The sequence below is a fragment of the Sciurus vulgaris genome (genome assembly GCF_902686455.1).
Source record: "Sciurus vulgaris genome assembly, chromosome: 4".
NCBI lineage: Eukaryota > Metazoa > Chordata > Mammalia > Rodentia > Sciuridae > Sciurus > Sciurus vulgaris.
Genome location: NC_136464.1, coordinates 60,955,965 through 60,979,034, shown reverse-complemented (window position 1 = coordinate 60,979,034; position 23,070 = coordinate 60,955,965). Strand labels below are relative to the sequence as shown.

General features: G+C 37.5%; 1 protein-coding gene across 3 annotated transcripts in view; it reads right to left on the bottom strand.

Annotated features, from left to right (window-relative positions):
- CTNNA3 (catenin alpha 3) overlaps positions 1-23,070 on the bottom strand; it is a 1,874,587-nt gene that overhangs the window by 45,877 nt on the left and 1,805,640 nt on the right. For all 3 annotated transcript variants that reach the window (XM_079135772.1, XM_079135773.1, XM_079135774.1), the window contains exon 17: positions 11,346-11,480. In XM_079135772.1, the coding sequence (XP_078991898.1) occupies positions 11,346-11,480 (135 nt within the window). The remainder of the gene's footprint in view (positions 1-11,345; positions 11,481-23,070) is intronic.

The window sequence follows — 23,070 nt, the reverse complement described above, 5'->3', positions numbered from 1 at the left end:
GTCACTGGGTTTCACTATACTCCAACAGTACAGGCAAAAGTGTCTTCAGTGATGTCACACTGCTTGCCACTTGCATAACACTGTGCATCTTTCTTGTTTCTGTCTTTTTATCTTGTTCATACTATCTTCTTTGAATCCTTCTCTTGCTCTTTTCTCAAAACTACACATTTGTTTTCTACTTATTCATCAAGTCCTAATTTAGGATCAAGCCACTTGTAGAGCTTTTTCTTGCCTACTCTACACTTTTGAAGAATTAATTATTCCCTTCTCAGTTAAACTATGTGCATTCATGCATACCACTAGTTTATTACATTGTTCTGGAATCATTTTTATATGTTTAGGAATATTTTGTTTCTTAATTTTGTATGTATTTGAGCATCATAGACAAAGTCATGATATACTCATCTCTGCATCCTCTAGCTATGCTTGGCACACAGAGGGTCCTCAATCCATTGTAATAGATGGAACTAACTACACTTTGCTTTCCTTACAGGTAAAACATGCAGCTACAGGGTAAGTACTTCCAGTAGAGATGTAAGAATTATTGGAAAATAATTTAAATTACATGGCTTTCAAATTCTTTTTTGTTATGAGTTCATGTTCTTTATCCTAAACCTTCACACTCCAGACCCAGAATTTGTTCTACCATTAATTTCAGGAATGCATCTCATTCATACTTACTTCTTTTAAAATCAAACATATTTACCAAAGGCAGTGTTTGATGAATCTGATCTTGAAATGCAAACTTTAAGTTAACTTTGAATAGTTTGCAGTTTTGAATACCAAATTTCTGAACTTCTTAATGAGTTTCTCTGCTTTAAAATTTTGCTTAGTACTTTACAAGAGACCTCATAGAAAAATAAATTAGATCTTCGCAACTTAAAGAAGAAAGGGGGTGGGGAAGACAAGATCTCAGGGTCACTGAGAGAATATAGCAAGGATGCTTGGGCACACATAAATGAAATGTATGTTAAAAGCTTTCTAGGATCTACCTGTTAACAGATGTAGAGAAAAATATGAAAGGGAGCACGCTCTTTTTGCAGATTTATTTTTTCTAATGGTAAATTGTGGGCCAAATGATGACAAATAGTTCTGCATTGTAATACTGTGCCTTCGTTTATATAATGACTCAGTTTTTAAATTGTAAATTGTAGATTCTAAATGGGTTCTGCCTAATCTATCTGTAAAATATGCAAAGTTCATGAATTTGAATCATAATACCAAATAGGAATACAAACTTTATCTACACTTCTAGAGAAGAATATATTTTACTGGCACAATTAACAGTGATATATTTTAACATTTATACAGAATCTGACCTTTTATCAAAATATTTTTCTACATTTATCTTTAGACAACACAAGAAAGTGACAGATATTTGGAAAATAATATTTGTATTTTCCTAAAAATACTGGGTTATTTTTAAAAATTTTATTGGTGCATTATTATTATACATAATAGTGGGATTCATTATGCCATACTCATTCATGTATATAATATTAAACCTTATCAAGAATGGTGTGTGAAATTGAGAAAAATGAAAAGAAGACAGATATTTGTCTCCAAATATATATTTTTAACATTTTGAAAGTAGTATAATATAAGTGAGAAATGAAGACTAGATGTCTAACAGTTCAAAATGTAGATACAATGAAGTTTAATATATATACATGTGTACACATATGTATCACATATATATTTTTCTTCATTAATCTGGATTTCCAATGTTATTCCTCCTTCTATATACTGACTCAACTTCTTTTTTAATCCCCCCCCCCTTTTTTTGGTAGTAGGGATTGAATGCAGGGGTGCTTTACCACTGAGCTACATCCCCAGCCCTTTTTCTTTTTTTTTTTTTTTTTTTTTTTTTTTTTTTTATTGTAAACAAATGGGATACATGTTGTTTCTCTGTTTGTACATGGCGTAAAGGCATACCATTTGTGTAATCATAAATTTACATAGAGTAATGTTGTTTGATTCATTCTGTTATTTTTTCCCTTCCCCCCACCCCTCCCACCCCTCTTTACCCTCTATACAGTACTTTCTTCCTCCATACTTGCCCCCCTCCCTAACCCTAACTCTAACCCTAACACTAACCCTTCCCTCCCCCCCATTATGTGTCATCCTCCACTTCTTAGCGATATCATTCGTCCTTTGGCTTTTTGAGATTGGCTTATCTCACTTAGCATGATATTCTCCAATTTCATCCATTTGCCTGCAAATGCCATAATTTTATCATTCTTTATGGCTGAGTAATATTCCATTGTATATATATACCACAGTTTCTTTATCCACTCATCAATTGAAGGGCATCTAGGTTGGTTCCACAGTATAGCTATTGTGAATTGAGCAGCTATGAACATTGATGTGGCTGTGTCTCTGTAGTATGCTGATTTTAAGTCCTTTGGGTATAGGCCAAGGAGTGGGATAGCTGGGTCAAATGGAGGGTCCATTGCAAGTTTTCTAAGGAATCTCCACACTGCTTTCCAGAGTGGCTGCACTAATTTGCAGCCCCACCAGCAATGTATGAGTGTACCTTTCTCCCCACATCCTCGCCAACACCTGTTGTTGCTCGTATTCTTGATAATCGCCATTCTAATTGGGGTGAGATGGAATCTTACGGTGGTTTTGATTTGCATTTCTCTTATTACTAGAGATGGTGAACATTTTTCCATATGTTTGTTGATTGCTTGTAGATCTTCTTCTGTGAAGTGTCTATTCATTTCCTTAGCCCATTTGTCGACTGGATTATTTGAATTCTTGGAGTAAAGTTTTTTGAGTTCTTTATAGATTCTGGAGATTAGTGGTCTATCTGAAGTATGATTGGCAAAGATATTCTCCCATTCTGTAGGCTCTTTCTTCGCATTGCTGATAGTTTCCTTTGCTGAGAGAAAGCTTTTTAGTTTGAATCTATCCCAGTGGTTGATTCTAGCTTTTATTTCTTGTGCTATGGGAGTCCTGTTAAGGAAGTCTTATCCTAGACCAACAAGGTGAAGATTTGGACCTACTTTTTCTTCTATAATCTGCAGGGTCTCTGGTCTGATTCCGAGGTCCTTAATCCATTTTGAGTTTAGTTTCATGCATGGTGAGAGATATGGGTTTAGTTTCATTCTGTTGCATATGGATTTCCAATTCTCCCAGCACCATTTGTTGAAGAGGCTATCTTTTCTCCATTGCATATTTTTGGCACCTTTGTCTAGTATGAGAAAATTGTATTTATTTGGGTTTGTGTCCGTGTCCTCTATTCTATACCATTGATCTACCTTTCTATTTTGGTACCAATACCATGCCGTTTTTGTTACTATTGCTTTGTAGTAGAGTTGAAGATCTGGTATTGCAATACCCCCTATTTCACTCTTCCTGCTAAGGATTGCTTTAGCTATTCTGGGTTTCTTATTCTTCCAGATGAATTTCATAATTGCTTGCTCTATTTCTGTAAGGTACGTCATTGGGATTTTAATTGGAATTGCATTGAATTTGTATAGCACTTTAGGTAGTATGGCCATTTTGACAATATTAATTCTGCCTATCCAAGAACATGGAAGATCTTTCCATCTTCTAAGGTGTTCTTTAATTTCTTTCTTTAGTGTTCTGTAGTTCTCATTGTCGAGGTCTTTCACCTCTTTTGTGAGATTGATTCCCAAGTATTTTATTTTTTTCGATGCTATTGGGAATGGGGTAGTTTTCCTAATTTCTCTTTCTGAAGATTCATCACTTATGTATAAAAATGCATTGGATTTATGGGCATTGATCTTGTAACCTGCTACTTTACTGAATTCACTTATGAGTTCTAAGAGTTTTCTGGTGGAATTTCCAGGTTCCTCTAAATATATAATCATGTCATCAGCGAACAGGGATAGTTTGAGTTCTTCTTTTCCAATTCGTATCCCTTTAATTTCTTTGGTTTGTCTAATTGCTCTGGCCAGAGTCTCAAGAACGATGTTGAATAGAAGTGGTGAAAGAGGGCATCCCTGCCTTGTTCCAGTTTTTAGGGGGAATGCTTTCAGTTTTTCACCATTTAGAATGATATTAGCCATGGGCTTAGCATAAATGGCCTTTACAATGTTAAGGAATGTTCCCACTATCCCTATTTTTTTTAGTGTTTTGAGCATGAAGGGGTGCTGTATTTTATCAAATGTTTTTTCTGCATCTATTGAAATAATCATGTGATTCTTGACTTTAAGTCTATTAATGTGGTGAATTACGTTTATTGATTTCCTGATGTTGAGCCAACCTTGCATCCCTGGGATGAAACCAACTTGATCATGGTGCACTATCTTTTTAATATGTTTTTGTATGCGATTTGCTAAACTTTTGTTGAGAATTTTTGCATCGATGTTCATTAAGGATATTGGTCTGAAATTTTCTTTCCTTGATGAGTCTCTGTCTGGTTTAGGTATCAGGGTGATATTGGCTTCATAGAATGAGTTTGGGAGGGTTCCCTCCTCTTCTATTTTATGGAATACTTTGAGAAGTATTGGAATGAGCTCTTCTTTAAAGGTTTTGTAGAACTCAGCTGAGAACCCATCTGGTCCCAGACTTTTCTTTGTTGGTAGGCTTTTGATGACTTCTTCTATTTCAGTACTTGAAATTGGTCAATTTAAATTGTTTATGTCCTCCTCGTTCAGTTTAGGCAATTCATATGTCTCTAGAAACCTGTTGATGCCTTCAAAATTTTCTATTTTGTTGGAGTATAGATTTTCAAAATAGCTTCTAATTATGTTTTGTATTTCCATCCTGTCTGTTGTGATATTTCCTTGTTCATTCCGAATTTTAGTGATTTGGGTTTTCTCTCGTCTTCTCTTTGTTAGTGTGGCTAAAGGTTTATCAATTTTGTTTATTTTTTCGAAGAACCAACTATTTATTTTGTCAATTTTTTGTATTGTTTCTTTTGTTTCAGTTTCATTGATTTCAGCTCTGAGTTTAACTATTTCCTGTCTTCTACTACTTTTGGTGCTGTTCTGTTCTTCTTTTTCTAGGGCTTTGAGCTGTAGTGTTAGGTTGTTTATTTGTTGAGTTTTACTTCTTTTATTAAATGCGCTCCATGAAATAAATTTCCCTCTAAGTACTGCTTTCATAGTGTCCCAGAGATTTTGATATGATGTTTCTTTGTTCTCATTGACCTCTAAGAATTTTTTAATTTCCTTCCTAATATCTTCTGTTATCCATTCATCATATAATAGCATATTGTTTAATGTCCAGATGTTGGAATAGTTTCTGTGTTTTACTCTTTCATTTATTTCTAACTTCAATCCATTATGATCTGATAGACTACATGGTAGTGTCTCTATCTTCCTGTATTTGCTAACATTAGCTTTGTGGCATAATATATGGTCTATTTTAGAGAAGGTCCATGTGCTGCTGAGAAGAAAGTGTATTCGCTCTTGGTTGGATGGTATATTCTATAAATGTCCGTTAAGTCTAAATTATTGATTGTGTTATTGAGATCTATGGTTTCTTTGTTCAATTTTTATCTGGAAGATCTGTCCAGTGGTGAGAGAGGCGTGTTAAAATCACCTAGTATTATTGTGTTATGGTCTATTTGGTTTCTGAAATTGAGAAGGATTTCTTTGACATACATGGATGAGCCACTGTTTGGGGCATAGATGTTTATGATTGTTATATCTTGCTGATTTATGCTTCCCTTAAGCAGTATGAAATGACCTTCTTTATCCCTTCTGACTAACTTTGGCTTGAAGTCCACATTATCTGAAATGAGGATGGATACTCCAGCTTTTTTGCTGAGTCCATGTGCATGGTATGTTTTTCCCCATCCTTTCACCTTTAGTCTATGGGTATCTTTTTCTATGAGGTGAGTCTCTTGTAGGCAACATATTGTTGGATCTTTCTTTTTAATCCAATCTGCCAGTCTATGTCTTTTGATTGATGAATTCAGGCCACTAACATTCAGGGTTATTATAGAGATATGATTTGGTTTCCCGGTCATTTGGTTCATTTTTTAAATTTTATTTATTTATTTGTTTGACATAACTTGTTTCCTCCTTTATTTGACAATTCCTTTAGGATAATTCCTCCCTTTGCTGATTTGCTTCTTTGTTTTTCCTCTCTTCCTCATGGAATATTTTGCTGAGAATGTTCTGTAATGCTGGCTTTCTTTTTGTAAATTCTTTTAGCTTTTGTTTGTCATGGAAGGATTTTATTTCATCGTCAAATTTGAAGGTAAGTTTTGCTGGGTATAAGATTCTTGGTTGGCATCCGTTTTCTTTCAGGGCTTGAAAAATGTTGTTCCAGGCCCTTCTAGCTTTTAGGGTCTGGATTGAAAAATCTACTGATATCCGTATTGGTTTCCCCCTGAATGTAATTTGGTTCTTTTCTCTCACAGCCTTTAAAATTCTGTCTTTATTTTGTATGTTCGGTATTTTCATTATAATGTGCCTTGGTGTGGGTCTGTTGTAATTTTGTGTATTTGGAGTCCTATAAGCCTCTTGAACTTGATTTTCCATTTCATTCTTCAGATTTGGGAAATTTTCTGATATTATTTCATTGAATAAATTGTTCATTCCTTTGGCTTGTTTCTCTAGGCCTTCCTCAATCCCAATAATTCTTAAATTTGGCCTTTTCATGATATCCCATAGTTCTTGTAGATTCTGTTCCTGATTTCTTACCATCTTCTCTGTTTGTTCAACTTTGTTTTCAAGGTTAAATATTTTGTCTTCAATGTCTGAGGTTCTGTCTTCCAGGTGTTCTATCCTATTGGATATGCTTTCTATGGAGTTCTTAATTTGGTTTATTGTTTCCTTCATGTCAAGGATTTCTGTTTGGTTTTTTTTCAATATCTCTAACTCTTTATTGAAATGATCTTTTGCTTCCTGTATTTGCTCTTTTAACTGTCGATTGGTGCAATCAATCAATGCTTGCATTTGCTCTTTCATCTCATCATTCAGTGCATGCATTTGCTCTTTCATCTCATCGTTTGCTTCTCTGATCATTTTAATTATGTACATTCTGAACTCCTTTTCTGTCATTTCTTCTGCCATGCTGTCACTAGGTTTTATTGATGTAACATCTAGATTTGTTTGCAGCATTTTCTTTCCTTGTTTTCTCATATTGTTCAGGTATCAGTGGACCGCTGAGATATTGCAGATTTCCTCTATTGACTTACAATGTCCCTGAAGATTTCTATATATATACCCCCTTAGCCTTCAGTAGCCTGAAGTCTTGGAGTAAGTTGATAATGCGGTGCTCCACAAGGAAGCTTCCTCTCTAGGAGTGGTGGCCTTCAGGTGGGGTATAATCCCTGCTAGTGGGCAGAGGTGCCTCCACTTGTTGACCAATGGTCATCCAAAGGGGACCTAGGCTGTGGGCTGAGGCAAGGCCTGTTTGGGCCTGAGTCTCTGGTTTTACCATCCTTGTGGGGAAACCTCACCCAGCAGGGAAGACTCACCCGGTGGGGAGGTCTCGCTGGTCAGTTCCCTCCTAGAGGTTCCCCTCAATTTATAGCTACCGCCTGGGCTGGGCTGCCTTCCTCTGCAAAGTTCCCAGGGGCCCGGCCCTACCTCCTGGGCCTGGAAGCCTCACCCTTTGCAGATGACTCTCTTAGGCTGCCCTTCCTCAGAGAATCTGCCCGCAGGCCTGGAACCTTCGTTCTGCCCTAAGCCTGTCTCTGTGCGGCTCTTCCACCAAGAAGCCTCCTAGATCCTGGGACCATGCTCTGTTCCTAATCACCTGGCTATGCGGCCCCTCCTCTGAGCAGCCACCTGGGGCCCCAAACAATCGCTCTGAGTCCCAGAGACCCGCCACAGGCCTCTTCCTCCAGACAGCCGCCCAGTATGCCGGTGCGGTCACTAGGAGTCCAAGAAACTCACTGCGTGCCTCCACCTCCACCAACCACCCGTAGCCCTGGGCAATCAATCACTCCGAGTCGAAGTGACCCTCCCCATTCCTCCTCCTTCTCCAGATAATCCCCGGGGTGTTCAGGAGTGGTCGCTCTGAGTGGCTCTGAGTCCACGTGACCCGCAGCACGGGTCCTCTGGGCAACCGCCCGGAGCTCTGGTGCGGCCACTCAAGACCAAGCGTCCCACCACGCTTCTCCTCCAGGCAGCCCCCCTGTGTTCAGGAGCTGTCACTTTAAGTCCAAACAACTCACCACTCGCCTTCTCCTCTGAGCAGCCGCCTGGAGCGCTAATGCAGTCACTGCGAGTCCAAAGGACCCGCCGCGCTCCTCCTCCTCCTCCTCCTACTCCTCCGGGCAGGCCCCGGGGTTCAGAAGTGGTCTGAGTCCAAACAGCTCGCCACGCAGCCCCTTCTCTGGCAACCGCCTGTAGCTCTGGTGTTGTCACCCCGAATCCAAGCGGCCGGGCTCCTCCTCCTCCTCCTCCTCCTCAGGGCAGGCCCCGGGGTTCAGAAGCGTCGTTCCGAGTCCAAACAGCTCGCCTCGCAGCTTCTTCTCTGGCAATCGCCTGCAGCTCCGGTGCAGTCACTCCAAATCCAAGTGGTCACGCTCCTCCTCCTCCTCCTCAGGGTTGGCCCCGGTGTCCTGAGTCCACACAGCTCTCCTCGCCACTCTTCCCCTGGGCAGCCGCCGGAGCCCCAGTGGTTGCTCCGAGTCCCAGCGCTGTGCCGAGCGGCCTCCTTTATGGCGCTCCCAGCTGTCTGAGTTCACTGCTCCAGCGGGGGGAGGGGCGTTTCGCCGGCAGTTCTACTTCACAAAGTTTCCTGCGTTCCGGGACCACCGTCCCCTCCGGGATGCCCCCCCAGGGGGTGAGAGTCACCCGGCTGCTTTGAGTTGGTCCCAAGCGTCTCAATATCTCCTCTTTTGAATCCTGAGTCCTGGAGCAACATGAAATGCAGCCACCCTCTAGGCCGCCATCTTGAAACCTCTCCCCAGCCCTTTTTCTAAATGCTTTTTATTTTGAGACAGGGTCTCGATAAGTTGCTTAGGGCCTTGCTGACTTTGAACTTGCAGTCCTCCTGCCTCAGCCTCCTGAGTCTCTGGGATTACAGGCATGTGTCACTGCATCAAGCTTAATTTTCTTTGTTCTCAAATCTATTTTATCTAGTGTTGAATGTGACATTTCACAAATCTATAAAGACAGAATGTAGATTAGAGGTTGCCTAGAGCTTGAGGGTTGCGGGGGGGGGGGGTTGTGCTGTTAAAGGGCAGTGGAGTGACTACCAATTGATATGGAATTTATTTCTTTTTTTTTTCTCCTCCTCCCTTGGTACTGGGGATTGAATCCAGTGGGGCTCTAACACTGAGCCACATGCTTGGACCTTTTATTTATCTTTTATTTTGAGACAGGGTCTCATTAAATTGCTTAGGGCCTCACTAAGTTGCTGAGAATGGCTTTGAACTTGTGATCCTCCTGCCTTTAGCCTCCTAAGTCACTGGGATTGCAGGTGTGTGTACCACTGTGCCAGTTAATGACTCAACTTTCAAATAATAAATTGTGGATTTTAAATGGTTCCTGTCTAAAAAATCTGTCTGTAAAATTTATAATGAATATATATATATGCCCAGTATATATGTAAATTATGCATATATAGATGGTCCATGACTTATGATGATTTGACATAATTTTTAACTTTCAGATAATAAGAAAGTGATACATGTAATTAAAAATTTGAATTTTGATCTTTTCTTGGATCACAATATGTGGTACCATATTGGAAACTAGGCTACCAATCAGTCACATGATCATGAGGGTGAATGACAACTGATACTTCACAATGTACTGTGTTACCAGCATTTTCTGGATGCAGATATTCAATAAGTTATAAGAGAAATTCAACACATTATTATAAAAAAATCTTTGTGTTAGATGACTTTGCTCAACTGCAGACTATTATAAGTATTCTGAACTTGTTAAGGTAAACTAAGGTAAGTTATGATGTTCAGTAGGCTACATGTATTAAATCCATTTTGACTCAGGATATTTTCAATTTACAAAGGGTTGATCAGTATAGAATCCCATAATTCAAGGAGCACATGGAATGCATACTCACAGGGGTTTATGTGTATTTGGATGTATTTATATAGGTATTTATATATGTATGTATATTTGTATCTACACACATATATTTCTCTTCACATGGCTTATGACTACTTGAAATGCATTGCTTTCCTTTGAAAATTCAAAGAGCACCAGTGTTACACAGGTTATATTTCTATATTTGTTTTTGTAAAATCTGCATATGAAGGAAATTAATCTTTATAAGACATAAAGCAGTCCCACAACATAATTTCCACTTTTGACTTGTGTTCTTCAGGTCCCCATAGACATCTGGTTGTCCACCTGAGCATAGAAAGCACAGGCCTTTTAAGGTAAGCTCCAGATCTGCCATTTACTAGCATAATCTTGGGGAAGCTATTTAACCTTTCTGAATTTCATTTTTTTTATATATTAAAGAAAACAAAACAAGCAAATAAATGATCTCTCTGGCATACTATTGTGAAGATTGAGATAAAATACAGACAAGAGATAGACAGTAAGGATTAATTTTCCCCCCTCCACCCTCGATGATGATCTTTTGCTTATGTTTTTGCAGTTATATTCTATTCAGGAACATTGGTTCATTGAGAAAAGTTCAATGCCAGGACACAGAGACCTTAGATGTCACAAATTTATAAGTACATTGGTGTAATTTTAAAAAATTTGTTCTCAGGAATGTAAGTTCCTAGAATGTTCATACAGTTTCATTTTAACTTATATTTATAATCTTCCTCCATGTCCTTTACAAAGTCACTGATAACTGAATCTAATATAGATATCAAATATTATTTTATTACCATACCTGCTCTAGAGAAATGATTTACTGTTATTAAAAGATGAAAAGAAAAGTTAGATTTTATTTCTACCATGGTAATTTTAAAGCAGCTTCAAACTCAAAGCTATCAAAGAATTTACACAAGCTCCTCTAAATCTATGTTTTATCATACTCCACTTCTAAAAGTAAATACAGTTTCTAAAAATCTCAAACCCTTAATTTCAATATGACAGAAAAGAATATGTGAAAAAATGGATATCAATTAATGGCAATAAAGCAATCATTTTATTGATTTGCAGCCCCACACTGATTTTATAAAGATTACAGTATTCAGAGTTCCATCTGTGCACTCTCTGAAGTCTGAAAACTGTGTTCTAACTTATCATGCATTTCTCATTCCAGTGGTTTATAACATTTGATTTATTCTTTAATATCTGAAGTAAATAAAAACAAGTTGTATCTACCCATTAGTTTGGTGACATGGACTTTTATACAAATTCTGATAGTTTGTTCTAATGTGAGTTTATCTAGCAGGTTTGGTGGTGTAAGCCGGGATGTAGCTGCTCTGTTTCAAGCACCTTCCACCTCTGATGGAGCAAGTACCCCATAGTACTCACAGCTGACATGATGAGCTCTCCCCCCAGGTTCTGGATCTCAGCTTTAACTTGACTGCAGATTTTCAGCTGATGGGAGTAGAACTTAATTTGTTCCAGATAGGCCAGCAGGTCCTGCTTGCATGATGGATCTGGACACTAAATATGCATCAGAGATAAAAATGGAAATAGCAACACAGATAAAAGTGAGTAAATATGGTCATTGCAGATACCTTACAAGGCAGAAACTTTCTTTTCAGTGAGCTCCATTCATTTCTTAGGTTACTCCCATGTAGATTCTGATGTGTTTCCGTTTGTTCATTTTTCAACCTTAATTACTACTTGGGCAAAATAAATGTTAAAGGAATTTTAAGATATAAAAGAGCACATGCGGTAACTGCCTTTAACATATGACAAGATTAGAAACCTTCAGATTACATTTTTAGGTAAATTGAAAAAATATTTAAAATGCAGTTATTCTCTTCATCAAGGATTACGATTACAATACTCTTTGGGATCCAGAGTTCTACAGTGCCTGTCCTGTGTTATTTATGTGGAAATAAATAAATAAATAAAAACTACAATGAAACATATTATGCTCTATTACTTTCAGCATTAAGTTTTCTTAGCTATTAACAGACAAAGGAAATAATTTCTACCTTAGATAACAGCTATTACCTAATTGAAGCCAAGAAGTAACACACAATTTTTTCAAGATATATTAAATTTCTTTACAACAAACAATTTCCCATATTATGTTATCTTCTATAAGAAACTCTTGGAAAGCAGTTTAAGCTTCATCAGAACATAGTAAATATCTTCGGTTAAGGTTTAGTCTTTGTGTTCCTCTTCCTATGCAATGATTATACATTTTTAAAAATTTCCTAAATTAATTCCACTCAATAAATTTTCATAAGAACATGGAAATGTAGAGCACGATTTATATGCAAAGATATTCACTGTCACAGTACTTGCAATAGCAAAATTTAGAAATAACCTAATGTCCTAAAATAATGGAAACACTAAATATATATGCATATCTATATAATATGAGGTTAAGTAGTCTTAAGAAAATATTTTCAAAGAATATGGGAAAATGTTTTTGGAAGGTAGAAAAATCAGTATTTAAAATTTCATATACCATTTCAATCAAATTATATGAAAAGATTGTGGGTTCAAACCATACTACAAAAGAAACATGAAAATCATCATAAATAAGATTAAATTTTTATGTATTTTATATATCTTGAAATAAATATACATTATTTCTATAATTGTAAGATGTTATAAAATTTTAATTCTAATGACCTAAATTGCAAATAAAAAGGTAGGATAAAAGACCAGAAAATTCTTCCTGTGTTTCTGCATTTAACCAGGACAGTCATACTTCAGTATCTACTGGGGACAGTTTCCAGGACCCACGTGGATACCAAAATCCAGGTTGTTCCATTTCCTTATATAAAATGGAAAGAATTTGCATATAACCTATACACATTCTCCCAGTGTACTTTAAATTATCTCTTGATTGCTTATAGCATAATATAATGTAAATGTTTATAAATACTTGATAGAAAGGACAGCAAGAAAGAGAAGAGGACAGAAGGGTAACATGAAGGAATGATAATGACTAGTTTTCATGGAGGTTTTACTGTGTGAGAAGGTAGGTTAACTAATGTAGATATATCATTTCATTCAATTGTCAAACCTCTGAGAATCAGGTTTTCTCCCCAATTTACAGGTGAGAAATTACCTACAATGAATAAAAGCAAGTCATCTCATTGTTTTACCTTGGCAGGAAACTAATCTTTATCAAGTACTTCCTTGGTCTGAGGTACTGTGCCAGGTTGTTGACTGCACAATCCCTACTATTCACAGCACCATTTTAATTAGACTTACTTGTTGTCATTCTTCAGATTTTTAAACTAAGATTTACAATAGTAAATTATTTGAATTTAGTTTTCCCTTTTCATTCACATGAATGTACAATGATTTTTCTATGCAGCACTCATTCAAAAAATCTTTTTTTTTTTTGTCCTGAGGAACTTTTTGTATATTAACTCCTTATCAGATATTCAGTTTGCAAATATTTTCCCCACCTTGTGGGTTGCCTTTTTTATTTTGTTGATTGCAGCGTTGTATACCTTAAATACATACAATTTTATAAAAACAAAATTAAAAATCAAATAAATTTTACATTTTATATATTTTTACAAATAAGTGACAAAAAAACTTTCTCCCTAGATTTGTAGAACATTCTTGTCCTTGGCTTTATTTTTTCCAACACAGAATTTGCATAAAACTTTTTTTAATAGCAAATGTAATCTTCTTTCAAAATTTGTTCTAATTAGTTATACATGACAGTTGAATGCATTTTGACACATCATCAATAAATGGAGTATTCTTCATTCTGGTTGTACATAATATAGAACCACATGGGTAATGTAATCATATATGCATATAGGATAATGTATGATTCATTCTACTATCCTTCCTACCACCATACCTTCTCCCCTCCCTTTACTCCCCACTCTGTCTAATCCAGATTATCTCTATTCTTCCCTAGCAATGCCTACTCCTTATTGTGAAATAGCATCCATGTATCAGAGAAAACATTTGAACCAGTTTTGGGGGCTTAGCTTATTTCACTTAGCATGATTGCCTCCAGGTCCATCCATTTACCAGCAAATGCCAGTTGAGTAATATTCCATTGTGTATATGTACCACATTTTCTTTATCTATTCATTTATTGAAGGACACCTAGGTTGGTTCCATAGCGTAACTATTGTGAATTGAGCTGCTATAAACATTGATGTGTTTGCATCACTATAATATATGAATTTTAATTTCTTTGGGTATAAACCAAGGAGTGGGATAGCGGGTCATATGGTGGTTCCATTCCAGGTTTTCTGAAGAATCTCTATACTGCTTTTTCAGAGTGGTTGCACCAATTTGCAGTCCCATCAGCAATGTATGAGTGTACCTTTTCCCAAACATCCTCACCAACATTTATTGTTGCTTGTATTCTTGATAATTGCCATTCTGCCTGGAGTGAGATATTATCTCTGTGTAATTTTAGTTTACATTTCTCTAATTGCTAGAGATGTTGAACATTTTTTCATATATCTGTTGACTGTATTTCTTCTTCTGTGAAGTGTCTGTTCAGTTCCTTAGCCCATTTATTGATTGGGTTATTTGTTTTTTTTTTGGTGTCAACTTTTTTAAGTTCTTTATATATTCTGGAAATTAATGCTCTATCAGAGGTGCAGGTGGCAAAGATTCTCTCCCATTCTGTAGGCTCTCTCTTCATGTTCTTGATTGATTTCTTCACTGTAAAGAAGCTTTTTAATTTGCTTCCACCCTATTTATTGATTCTTCATTTTACTTCTTGTGCTTTAAGCATCTTGTTAAGGAAGTTCAGTTCCTAGGTCAACATGGTGAAGATTTGGGCCTACTTTTTCTTCTAGTAGTCACAGGGTCTCTGTTCTAGTGCCTAAGTCTTTGGTCTACTTTGAGTTAAGTTTTATGCAGGGTGAGAAATAAAGGTTTAATTTCATTTTGCAGCATATGGATTTCCAGTTTTCCCAGTACCATTTGTTTAGAGGCAATCTTTTCTCCAGTTAATGTTTTTGGCACATTTGTTTATATGAGATAACTGTATTTATGTGAGTTTGCCTCTGTGTCCTCTATTCTCTACCATTGGTCTACATTTCTGTTTTGGTGCCAACACCATGTTGTTTTTGTTACTATGGCTCTGTAGTATATTTTAAGGTCTGTTATTGTGATGATTCCTGTTTCACTCTTCTTGCTAAGGATTTCTTTGGCTATTCCAGGTCTCTTATTTTTCCAAATGAATTTAATGATTGCTTTTTCTATTTCTATGAAGAATGTCATTGAGATTTTAATAGGAATTGCATTAACTCCATATAATGCTTTTGGTAGTATGGTCATTTTGATAATATTAATTCTGTCAATCAAAGAGCATGGGAGATTTTTCCATGTCTGAGGTTTTCTTCAATTTCTTTCTTTAGTGTTCTGTAGTTTTTCTTGTAGAGGTCTTTTACCTCTTTTGTTAGATTGATTCCCAAAGTTTTTTTTTTTTTTTTTTTTTTTGAGGTTATTGTAAATGGCATAGTTTTCCTAATTTCTCTTTCAATGAGTTCACTGATGTACAGAAACGTGTTTGATTTATGGGTCTTGATTTTACATTCTTCTACTTTGCTGAATTCATTTATGTTCTAGAAGTTTTCTGGTGGAAATTTTTGGATCTTCTAAATATAGAATCATACATCAGCAAATAGTGATAGTTTGAATTCTTTTCCTATACACATCTCTTTAATTTCTTTCGTCTAATTGCTCTGGCTAGAGTTTCAGGGACAATGTTGAATAGAAGTGGTGAAAGAGGGCAACCTAGCCTTTTCCAGTTTTTAGAGGGAATACATTCATTTTTTTCTCCATTTAGAATGATGTTGGCCTTGGGTTTAGCATATATAGCTTTTACAATGTTGGGGTATGTTTCTACTTTTAAAGGAATACAAATGGGGATTTTTTTTTTGACAAACCAAGTGGCAGAATCATAGCACACTTTGGTTATTATTTATCATTTTATTAAGATACAAGATAGTGACAAGAACATCTGTTTAGCTGTTTACTACATAGTTTTGTTTTTATAAATTTAAGTTTTATAACCACAGAGATATCTACTACAGGTAAGCTGATAGCTTGTCAACCTAACTGATTTTCTCATATTAAGCCACTTTCCACTCTTTAATAAGATTCTTGGTCAATACAAAATGTACCTTCTTGTAGAAAGAGGAAAAGTAAAAACCGTTCATTCAATTCAGTTTGAATTTGGAGGATGAATTAGCAAAGTGAATATTTTAAAGATCTTTATTCATAATCTTAGCATTTTTTTTCTTTTGCTCATATTGGAGTATAAACTTTATTTAAGACACATTTAAAATGACTTCTACAATTACAGGTAACAGTTTAAATTCTGCTCACCTGGCAAAGTCTGTTCATGAAAAGTATTAGGTGTGGCTGTGAATTTCAAGAACAGAAATTTTAAGCAATCGGTGGCAGTAAAAGCACGCCATGTCCATGACCTTTCCTTCCCACAGGGCTCATCCCTTCACCTACATCCAGCCCAGCGGCTATCTCGTTTCACCTTTTCAGAGTCATAAATCATCAATGATGCCATCTCTTCCTGTATTGTTAACATCTCTTTTTCCAGTCCTTGAACCTATCAACATAAGCTCTCAAAACAAAAGCTGCTCTTATCCATGTCCCCTGTCTCTCATTTTTCTTTTTTCCGGGACCATATCTTCTAAATTTTTTCTGATGTGGATTCCTTATTTCCTATCCATGCTGGACACTAGCGTCCACTCCACACCACAGAGTTTTATTTCATTAATATCCCTAGTGGTCTCCTAATAGGCAAGAGCACTGTACCCGTTGCAGTCCTTCCCTTATTTCACCTCTACAGCAGTTTTGGATCTTTTATCTCCTTGATATCCTACTCTTTCTTAATTCTCATAATAGAATTTCACTTCATAAATATTTTCTCCTAATTTTAGTGCAGTTTTTCCGACTTCCTTTGTAAGTATTTTGTGTTTCTTTTGTCTACCCCAACTGCTATCATGTCCTGGGTCATCTGACTCCACCCTCCTCTTGGATAAAAGTAGACAACAGGCTGGCTTCATCAGCCACTTACAAAATACAAATTTCAAATCTCAGTAATCCATCCCTGTCTTCAAGTGATCCATGTACATATGACATTTGCCCATCCCATTTAAATGTCTTGTCAATGTTTTGCACTCAACACATTTAATTCTCAACAACTTCATATTCTATGCTGCCTACTACATAATTTACTGCTATGGTTTGGATATTGTTTGTGTTCCCCACGGTGACATGTTGAAATTTAATCCTAATAGTGAAGTACTAAAAGGGTGGAAACTTAATCGACCTACAGAAGTGGCATCATTCAGAGGTGAATAGAATTCAGTAAGGTCATCTAGGCGCAACTCCCATGACTGAACACTGGTGGCTTTATAAGAAGAGCAAAGCAATATAATCATGTCATTGGCAAATAGGGATAGTTTGAGTTCTTCTTTCCTATTCCTATCCCTTTAATTTCTTTGGTCTGTCTAATTGCTCTGACTAGAGTTTCAAGGACAATTTAGAATAGAAGTGGTGAAAGAGGGCATCCCTGCCTTGTTCCAGTTTTTAGGGGGAATGCTTTCAGTTTTACACCATTTAGAATGATATTGGCCATGGGCTTAGCATAGATGGCCTTTGCAATGTTAAGGAATGTTCCCAGTATCCCTATTTTTTCTAGTGTTTTGAGCATGAAGGGGTGCTGTATTTTATCAAATGCTTTTTCCTCCATCTACCACAATAATCATGTGATTCTTGACTTAAGTCTGTTGATATGGTGAATCACATTTATTGATTTCTGAATGTTAAATCAACCTTGCATCCCTGGGATAAAACCCACTTGATCATGGTGCACTATCTTTTCAATATATTTTTGTGAAAAAATGTTCAACATCTCTAGTAATAAGAGAAATGCAAATCAAAACTACTCTAAGATTCCATCTCACCCCAATTAGAATGGTGATTATCAAGAATGCAAGCAACAATAGGAGTTGGAGAGGATGTGGGAAAAAAGTATACTCATACATTGTTGGTAGGGTTGCAAATTAGTGCAGCCACTCTGGAAAGCAGTGTGAAAATTCCTTAGAAAATTTGGAATGGAACCACCATTTGACCCAGATATCCCATTCCTTGGTCTATACCAAAGGACTTAAAATCAGAGTACTACAGTGATTCAGCCACATCAATGTTCATAGCTGTTCAATTCAAAATAGCCAGAGTAGAATCAACCTGATGCCCTTCAGTTGATGAATGGACAAAGAAACTGTGGTATATATGTATACAATGGAATATTACTCAGCCATAAAAAATAATAAAATTATGGCATTTGCAGGCAAATGGATGAAATTGGAGAATATCATGCTAAGTGGGATAAGCCAATCTCAAAAAACCAAAGGAGGAATGATCTCGCTGATAAGCGGATGATGACACATAATGGGGGGTGGAAAGGAGGCAAGAATGGAGGAAGAAGGGACTGTAAAGAGGAAAAAGAGGGGTGGGAGGGATAAGGGGGAAGGAAAAAATAACAGAATGAATCAAACACCATTACCCTGCGTAAATGTATGATTACACAAATGGTATGCATTTACTTCATGTACAACCAGAGGAACAAGATGTACCCCATTTGTTTACAATAAAAAAAATAAATGAATCAATGGAAAAAAATGCTTCCATTCCAAAGATAACAGAAATAACCTCATTAAATATAAGAACAACAGTGCTTTCAAAATAAACCATATTCAAACAAAAAAAAAAAAAAAAAAGAAGAAGAGCAAAGCAACCAGAAAGGGCATGTACATCCCTGTCTCTTGCCATGTGACATCATACCACCTCTGGACTCTGCCAGCAACAAGGACATCACCAAATTTGGGTCATTGAACCTGTATAACTGTAAACTAAATGAACTTCTTTTCTCTATAAATTTATCCAGTTTCAGATTTTTTTCATGATAGTAACAAAAACAAACTAATAAACCTATTTCCCTTTCTACTATGTCTTTAGATATGGTCAGTAATTAATCTGTGATGATCCTATACCTACAAATCTTCAACATGTTTCAAATTTCTTTCTCTTTGCTATGTTTATTTTGGCCACTATTTTACAGACTCAAGTTTGAATGAGCAGAGAATGTACCCTGGGAAATACAATGACAAATACATTGAAGCACCTTTATAATGTCAGTGATGGGAGGCCGCTCGGCACAGCGCTGGGACTCGGAGCAACCATTGGGGCTCCGGCGGCTGCCCAGGGGAGGAGTGGCGAGGAGAGCTGTGTGGACTCAGAACACCAGGGCCTGCCCTGAGGAGGAGGAGGAGGAACGTGGCTGCTTGGATTCGGAGTGACTGCACCAGAGCTACAGGCGGTTGCCAGAGGAGGGGCTGCGTGGCGAGCTGTTTGGACTCAGACCACTTCTGAACCCCGGGGCCTGCCCGGAGGAGGAGGAGGAGGAGGAGGAGGAGCGTGGCGGGTCGTTTGGACTCGCAGTGACTGCATTAGCACTCCAGGCGGCTGCTCAGAGGAGAAGGCGAGTGGTGAGTTGTTTGGACTTAAAGTGACAGCTCCTGAACACAGGGGGGCTGCCTGAAGGAGAAGCGTGGTGGGTCGCTTGGTCTTGAGTGGCCGCACCAGAGCTCCGGGCGGTTGCCCAGAGGACCTGTGCAGCGGGTCACGTGGATTCAGAGCCACTCAGAGCGACCACTCCTGAACACCCGGGGGGTTATCTGGAGAAGGAGGAGGAACGGGGAGGGTCACTTTGACTCGGAGTGATTGATTGCCCAGGGCTACGGATGGTTGGTGGGAGGAGGCACGCAGTGAGTTTCTTGGACTCCTAGTGAACGCACCGGAATACTGGGCAACTGTCTGGAGGAAGAGGCGTGTGGCGGGTCTCTGGGACTCAGAGCGATTGTACCAGGCCCCAGGTGGCTGCTCAGAGGAGGGGTCGCATAGCCAGGCGATTAGGTGCAGAGCAGGGTCCCAGGATCTAGGAGGCTTCTGGGTGGAAGAGCCGCACAGAGACAGGCTTGGGGCGGAACGAAGGTTCCAGGCCTGCGGGCAGATTCTCTGAGGAAGGGCAGCCTAAGGAGATTCATCTGCAAAGGGTGAGGCTTCCAGGCCCAGGAGGTAGGGCCGGGCCCCTGGGAACTTTGCAGAGGAAGGCAGCCCAGCCCAGGTGGTAGCTATAAATTGAGGGGAACCTCTAGGAGGGAACTGACCAGCGAGACCTCCCCACCGGGTGAGTCTTCCCTGCTGGGTGAGGTTTCCCCACAAGGACGGTAAAACCAGAGACTCAGGCCCAAACAGGCCTTGCCTCAGCCCACAGCCTAGGTCCCCTTTGGATGACCATTGGTCAACAAGTGGAGGCACCTCTGCCCACTAGCAGGGATTATACCCCACCTGAAGGCCACCACTCCTAGAGAGGAAGCTTCCTTGTGGAGCACCGCATTATCAACTTACTCCAAGACTTCAGGCTACTGAAGGCTAAGGGGGTATATATATAGAAATCTTCAGGGACATTGTAAGTCAATAGAGGAAATCTGCAATATCTCAGCAGTCCACTGATACCTGAACAATATGAGAAAACAAGGAAAGAAAATGCTGCAAACAAATCTAGATGTTACATCAATAAAACCCAATGACAGCATGGCAGAAGAAATGACAGAAAAGGAGTTCAGAATGTACATAATTAAAATGATCAGAGAAGCAAACGATGAGATGAAAGAGCAAATGCATGCACTGAATGATGAGATGAAAGAGCAAATGCAAGCATTGAATGATCGCACCAATCGACAATTAAAAGAGCAAATACAGGAAGCAAAAGATCATTTCAATAAAGAGTTAGAGATATTGAAAAAAAACCAAACAGAAATCCTTGACATGAAGGAAACAATAAACCAAATTAAGAACTCCATAGAAAGCATATCCAATAGGATAGAACACCTGGAAGACAGAACCTCAGACATTGAAGACAAAATATTTAACCTTGAAAACAAAGTTGAACAAACAGAGAAGATGGTAAGAAATCATGAACAGAATCTACAAGAACTATGGGATATCATGAAAAGGCCAAATTTAAGAATTATTGGGATTGAGGAAGGCCTAGAGAAACAAGCCAAAGGAATGAACAATTTATTCAATGAAATAATATCAGAAAATTTCCCAAATCTGAAGAATGAAATGGAAAACCAAGTTCAAGAGGCTTATAGGACTCCAAATACACAAAATTACAACAGACCCACACCAAGGCACATTATAATGAAAATACCTAACATACAAAATAAAGACAGAATTTTAAAGACTCTGAGAGAAAAGAACCAAATTACAATCAGGGGGAAACCAATACGGATACCAGCAGATTTTTCAATCCAGACCCTGAAAGCTAGAAGGGCCTGGAACAACATTTTTCAAACCCTGAAAGAAAATGGATGCCAACCAAGAATCTTATACCCAGCAAAACTTACCTTCAAATTTGATGATGAAATAAAATCCTTCCATGATAAACAAAAGCTAAAAGAATTTACAAAAAGAAAGCCAGCATTACAGAACATTCTCAGCAAAATATTCCATGAGGAAGAGATGAAAAACAAAGAAGCAAATCAGCAAAGGGAGGAATTATCCTAAAGGAATTGTCAAATAAAGGAGGAAACATGTTGTGTCAAACAAATAAATAAATAAAATTTAAAAAATGAACCAAATGACCGGGAAACCAAATCATATCTCTATAATAACCCTGAATGTTAGTGGCCTGAAATCATCAATCAAAAGACAAAGACTGGCAGATTGGATTAAAAAGAAAGATCCAACAATATGTTGCCTGCAAGAGACTCACCTCATAGAAAAAGATACCCGTAGACTAAAGGTGAAAGGATGGGGAAAAACATACCATGCACATGGACTCAGCAAAAAAGCTGGAGTATCCATCCTCATTTCTGATAATGTGGACTTCAAGCCAAAGTTAGTCAGAAGGGATAAAGAAGGTCATTTCATACTGCTTAAGGGAAGCATAAATCAGCAAGATATAACAATCATAAACATCTATGCCCCAAACAGTGGCTCATCCATGTATGTCAAACAAATCCTTCTCAATTTCAGAAACCAAATAGAACATAACACAATAATACTAGGTGATTTTAACATGCCTCTCTCACCACTGGACAGATCTTCCAGATAAAAATTGAACAAAGAAACCATAGATCTCAATAACACAATCAATAATTTAGACTTAACGGACATTTATAGAATATATTCTATAAATGTATAGAATATACCATCCAACCAAGAGCGAATACACTTTCTTCTCAGCAGCACATGGATCCTTCTCTAAAATAGACCATACATTATGCCACAAAGTTAATGTTAGCAAATACAAGAAGATAGAGACATTACCATGTATTCTATCAGATCATAATGGATTGAAGTTAGAAATAAATGAAAGAGTAAAACACAGAAACTATTCCAACATCTGGAGATTAAATAATATGCTATTATATGATGAATGGATAACAGAAGATATTAGGAAGGAAATTAAAAAATTCTTAGAGGTAAATGAGAACAAAGAAACATCATATCAAAATCTCTGGGACACTATGAAAGCAGTACTTAGAGGGAAATTTATTTCATGGAGCGCATTTAATAAAAGAAGTAAAACTCAACAAATAAACGACCTAACACTACAGCTCAAAGCCCTAGAAAAAGAAGAACAGAACAGCACCAAAAGTAGTAGAAGACAGGAAATAGTTAAACTCAGAGCTGAAATCAATGAAACTGAAACAAAAGAAACAATACAAAAAATTGACAAAATAAATAGTTGGTTCTTCGAAAATATAAAATTGATAAACCTTTAGCCACACTAACAAAGAGAAGACGAGAGAAAACCCAAATCACTAAAATTCGGAATGAACAAGGAAATATCACAACAGACAGGATTGAAATACAAGACATAATTAGAAGCTATTTTGAAAATCTATACTCCAACAAAATAGAAAATTTTGAAGGCATCAACAGGTTTCTAGAGACATATGAATTGCCTAAACTGAACGAGGAGGACATACAAAATTTAAATAGACCAATTTCAAGTACCGAAATAGAAGAAGTCATC